Source organism: Humulus lupulus, chromosome 2 (assembly GCF_963169125.1).
Source record: "Humulus lupulus chromosome 2, drHumLupu1.1, whole genome shotgun sequence".
NCBI classification, from domain to species: domain Eukaryota; kingdom Viridiplantae; phylum Streptophyta; class Magnoliopsida; order Rosales; family Cannabaceae; genus Humulus; species Humulus lupulus.
In genome coordinates, this window is record NC_084794.1 from 283,092,297 (window position 1) to 283,097,972 (window position 5,676).

A 5,676-nucleotide genomic window follows, 5' to 3' on the forward strand; every position below is an offset into this window, starting at 1 on the left:
ATTTCTTGTTTGGATTGTTAGGAGCCAAAGATGTATTTGATCAGTGGGAGTCATTATTTTTCATGTATGATCGACATGTTAAGGATTGCTATTGGTTGTTGAATATATGCACATTCTGGATAACTCTTTGATGTTGTGTGTACACACTTGTTGATGCAAGCCAGTGGCTTAGTCTCGGTGCTATGTTCGAGTGGATTCAGATCAGTAGTTATCATCATGTTTTATGAATCTCAGATGTCTCATTAAGTATTATATTTGTGTCCTGTCGATACAATATGGTGCATAATTAGTTTATAGACATTATTGTTTCTTGAGATTTCTGTGTATTGATATTGTTGCTTAGTGAGCACATATTGGTGTAATTATGTAGTCCAAGTGGGAGAATGTTAGAATATTTTATATGGACTAACATAATTAAGTGTTGCTCACATAGTGTCGGTATTAGCATGTAATGATAACTATATAATCGGTAATGCATGATATTACCATCGGGCCATAATGGGATGGACATAACGAACTAGCATGCTCGGGGCCCATGGACACGCTCTAAAACGTCTTTGGTCAGCCCATTGGGCTAAGACAACTAATTCTCTCACATTGGGCATGTAAGCCCAATTGGCCCATAATTCCTTATATAAAGGGTTGTGCTCTTGATTGATGATTAAGGTGGAATGAGTGTGGCTATGGTGTAGAGAGAATGATAGAGTAGTGTTCATTACTCCCAAGCTCTCCTTTTCTCTATATGTGTAGATCAAAGAAGTGTAATCAACATGATTATTAGAGATCAATGGGATAATTTGAGGTACGTATATTATTATATTAATGCCCTAAATAAAATGTTTGATCATGGAAATTCATGAGCATGATTTGATATTGATCATTGTTTTGTGAATTAATTATAACAGATATGAGACAATTTTTTTTTCTAACAATCAATACATGTCCAAATAAATATAAGTAGCTGCTATAATAATAGTAATAGCATCAGTAGCAGTAGCTAGTAGAGAGAAGCTATAGTATAGGAAGCTGATGACCCAACAAATTAAGGTCACTTATGATACTTTGATTCGAATATAATTTAATGGTGGCAAAACTACTTAAGTGCATACAAATCTTACATTTAAATACTTACGTCAAAATTTTAACAGCAAAATTACTCAAGTAGTTACAATTCTGTAAGTCATATACTCATGTAAAAAAATTTGACGACAAAACTCCTTAAGTAGTAGATTTTTTTGCACTTAAGTCCTTGATGTTAAGTCAATTATTAAAACTAATTTCATGTTGTACGATTTTTATTTAGATTTTTTATTAAATTAATGTTATTTTTTAGTTTTTAATAGATGTTTTAATGGAGGTTGTCACATGTCACATATAATTAGTTTTAAGCTTTGACTTAACGAGAGAGTTAAGTGCAAGAAAATTCACTACTTAAGTAGTTTATCCATAAAAAAATTTACATGAGTATTTAACTTACATAATTGTAACTACTTAAAGTAGTTTTGCTATCAAAATTTTCACATAAATATTTAGCTGTAAGAATTATAACTATACGAGTAGTTTTACAGCTATTTTCCCTTTTATTATAAATAAAAACAAAAGGAGAAACAAATTAAAACCATATACAGTCCATTATATATATGTGAACCAAGTCACATAGATATCCTTATTGCATTACATGCATTAATAAACGAAACAAAAGCACTACTTCATAATAATCCCAGCAAATAAGACACAAACGACACTTAACATGGTGACATGTAAGAGCCAATTTATTTGAGTAAAACTAGAAATAAAGCATTTTCACTAAAAGTAGTAGTCGAACAGTGCTAAGCGTACTTAGAAAGGGAGACAGCCACACGAATTCAATTATTAGTGATGAGCACTGAGTGGACCATCAATGTGGCAACACTTATAACTAATGTAAGTCTCCATGGTGCGAGTGCATTCTGGGCATTTCATTCTATCTGGGGCCTTTCCGCCAAGGGTAGGGACATCAAGGCGGCAGCAATGGCGAATAGTGTGAGTGACCTTAGTGTGAAACTCTTTGAAAGCAACCTCGAAGCCCTTCACCTTAATGACTTCCTTCCACTGTTCAAAGTCCTCAATTACCTTCAGAATTGCAGAGCCATGGCCGGTTGTCACAACCGCAGACCCTTTGCTAAGAACAGCCCAACCACTCTCGTTCTTGTAAGAAAGAAGCTTTTGGATCTCTTGAGTCACCGGGTCAACTTCCTTGTGATCCTTAGTGAAGAACAAGCTCTCTATTCCAGTCCAGAACCGACTTAGAATGCCATGGTCTTCTCCTCCTTTGGCTGTCTTTCCCACGCAGAACAGCTCGATGTTGATTTTCGCACCCTTGATGAAGGGATCACTCTGAAGAGCAGTTACATTCTTGGTGAATGTTTGGATAAAATCATTGTCTTTTCCTCCATAGAAGAAGATGTACTTCTCCTCTTTCACCTGTGATCATAATTGATCAACAAAAGATTAATAGTACGTCTTACCTTATCATAATCATTATTCAACAAAAACCTGAAGACTGATATATAATTTCTAACTGTATGCACTGTTTAACATGTGAATATCTGATAATCTCAACTCTAGTGCCATACATCAGACTATGTATCAAAACGATATTACAAAAGATAAACTTTACCCAAGTCTCTATAGTTGGGTGGACGTTGTTAACAACAGAACCAATCCAATGTCTTTCCTTGGAGATGATTTCCTCAGCTTTCCTATCAAAAGGAAAGGCCTTGAGACCCCACACACGAATAAGATGAAGTGCATTGAGATTCTCCACCTTCCCTTGAGGGGTAGTCACCACCAACATAGGCTTGCCCTTGTATTGCCAATGTTCCTTGATGAATCTAATTCCTGCGAGCGGAGAAAATATCTGCAAACTGTACCATGGCATCTTGGTCCTCAAAATCTCATACTTCTTCTTTAGCTCATCGGTCCACTGCTCCACAATGGGAATCCATACAATTGTGTAGCTTTTTTCTTTCTTTGATACTAAGTCGTAAACTGGTTTGAGAATGGAAATATCTTCTTCTGTTATGTCTAGGCCAGCAAAGAACATGAATACATTCTTCCTCCTCAGCACATCAATGTTCACCTGGTTAAAGAGTAATATCAATATGGTTAATATATAATAATAGATATATTTTCCTACACATATACTTGTGACTCTTTCTAGTACCATTATATTAAATTACCGTTCTGTTTGTAGAACCATCAATGAGTGGCTTCACAACATCAAATTTGTAAAACACCAAAGCCTTGAAAATCTCCATGATTTCAGTTGGAGTAAGGATAAGCTTACAAAGCCTCCTGTAAGCCTCAGCCTCGGCTGCATATATGGTACACAGATTATACAAACACAATTCACAGCTTATTATAAAAGCAAACCCAATTATATATATGATATATATTATAGAATAATTAAGAAATCTCAATTACCAAGTTGTCTTCTGCAAACATTCAGCTGCATAGTGAGCTGGTTGAAGATGAAGCTGATTTTTTGTGAATAGGGAGACAAATCATATGCTCTGTCCGGCCTGGTATACATATATTATATTGAGCAACAAAGATACGATAAATTATATAAGAAGATTTATTATAAGAACAAGGTACTTACTCAGAACTTATGAGAATGCCGAGTTTGGTAGCACATGCTGCAATAGTTAGAATAGCCCAATAGACATAGAGTGGCATATGGTCCAAGGCAATGGACAATCCGGGAATGTATTTGAGGTCATAACTAATAGAGAGCTTCTCAAACTCATCGAAGATTGCGATGACTCGCATGGTGAGCTTAATGAGGCTGCTGAGCTCAAGAATTGTTTGCCGGTGTTTCTGGAGCTCAGAAGTCTTGATTAGTCCAGGCACTCTTTTGAGGAGCCCCAATTGTTTGGCTAGTGGGTCCGAATGGTAATGATGGGCGATGAGCCAGAAGTCCCCAAATTCAAATGCGAAAGCCGCAAGTGCCAAAACGGCCTTTGCTTCCCACGTATAGTTTGACAGTTTGTTAAGAATCGCTAGTGTTGTTTTGTGTGCAGTTTCCTCGTTCGGGGCTTTGCATGAAAGCTTTAATAGGTAGAGATTAATTTAAGACAAAGTTTACTTCTCAAAGAAAACAAATTAATCAAATTTAGTATTGAGCGTGCCATGTTTACCTCGTTGTTGATGGCCTTGAGCGTGCACAGGGGAACACTCAGGTTACCTTTGCTGTGCTTCTCCTCAATGTTGTCCACATGAACGTGAACTCCCTGTAATTAGTTACATCAGTTACTGAAATATTTATATCGACTTTGGCCATGTACTGATAGAATAAACAACAGCATGTAATATAATATAATATATTTATGTAGATGTTGTCTGCACCTGCACAATTTTGTCAATAATTTGGGAGGAACGCATAAGAACGTTTTCGACGACGACGAAAAGAGAGTCTTCGTCAAAAGATTTTTCAGCAGCATGGACATGAGTGCCATAGACAAGGTCAATGATTTTCTCATCAGACATGGTGAAGATGTTTGTGGCCTCGACCTCAATGTGATGGTGCACATGAGAAACGGCACTCTCCACTTTCGAAACGACACCTTGGACTGCGTTCAACATGGTGATGATATATATATGGACAGATAGAGATGATGTAAAGTTTTGGAGAAAGAGCAAACAAAATAATGGACTGGAGAGAGAGAGAGAGAGAGCTCTGCAACTCGTTACTAGCTTGCTGATGGTTTGCAGTGTGGCTTGAGCCCGATAATTCTTGTTCTTTTTATAGCCATTTTCTGGCCTTGCTTTGGACCACCTCTTGTTATTTATATCTGCTCCTTTCACACCACGCCTTTACCTTCTTTGCCTGTGGAATAGACCACACGTGAAACATGATGTAACCATTTCATTCTTTTTGTGAAGTATTGTTTTATTATTATGTATACTTCCTATTTTAAAATTATATATATTTATTATACATATTTAGTGCCAGTATGTAAATTCAAATTTCACTACAACAAAGATTGTCCCTTGTGCAGTAAGTATTTAGAATAATGTGTGATTATTTAAAAAAAAATCTAAAAACATATATTAGCGGCACACTTTTACCATTATTAGCGGATAGTCCAATAGACATATTAATAGCGGATTACTAAAAGTATTAGCGGCGGGTAATCGCTTTTATTAGCGGCGAACTACCCACCACTAATAATAGTATTAACGGCTCACAATATTAATAGCAGTGGGCCCCGCCGCTAATAATGCTGAATAGTTTTAAATTTTATCACAGCCCTCGTCTCTTCTCTTTCGTTCTCTTCTCTTCACAACCACCATTAGAACTCTTCTCTGTGTGTGCCTCCACCTCCTACTTCAAATCTTTGAGTTGCTACCTTTTGAAGAAATATTTGAGCTAGCGCCGATCCTAGCTCGTTCCTGCCATCTTTGAAGAACCATTAGAGCTGTCGCTACCACCAGTTCTAGCTCAGACAGTCGTTTTGCCTTTGTAACCAGTAACATTTCACATACTTTTTTTTTCTTTTAAATACTTGGTCTCTAATTATTTTATCAAGAATCTAATTATTGTTAGTAAATTTTATATGGATTGTTTCTTAAGGTTTGATTTTTGGATTGGTATTGGTGGCTTTGAAGTTTTGTGATTGGTCTTGGTGGCTT

The 5,676-nt window shown here is 36.4% G+C and overlaps 1 protein-coding gene across 1 annotated transcript; it reads right to left on the reverse strand.

The window, feature by feature from the left end:
• Positions 1 to 1,606: 1,606 nt before the first annotated feature.
• LOC133819562 (protein SIEVE ELEMENT OCCLUSION B-like) lies at positions 1,607 to 4,764 on the reverse strand. The gene is made up of 7 exons (XM_062252840.1): positions 4,390 to 4,764; positions 4,182 to 4,274; positions 3,644 to 4,092; positions 3,466 to 3,563; positions 3,222 to 3,355; positions 2,660 to 3,121; positions 1,607 to 2,463 (listed from the first exon to the last, which is right to left on the reverse strand). Exons 1-7 carry the CDS (start codon positions 4,624 to 4,626, stop codon positions 1,873 to 1,875), a joined length of 2,064 nt encoding a protein of 687 aa, XP_062108824.1. The 5' UTR covers positions 4,627 to 4,764; the 3' UTR covers positions 1,607 to 1,872.
• Positions 4,765 to 5,676: the final 912 nt, after the last annotated feature.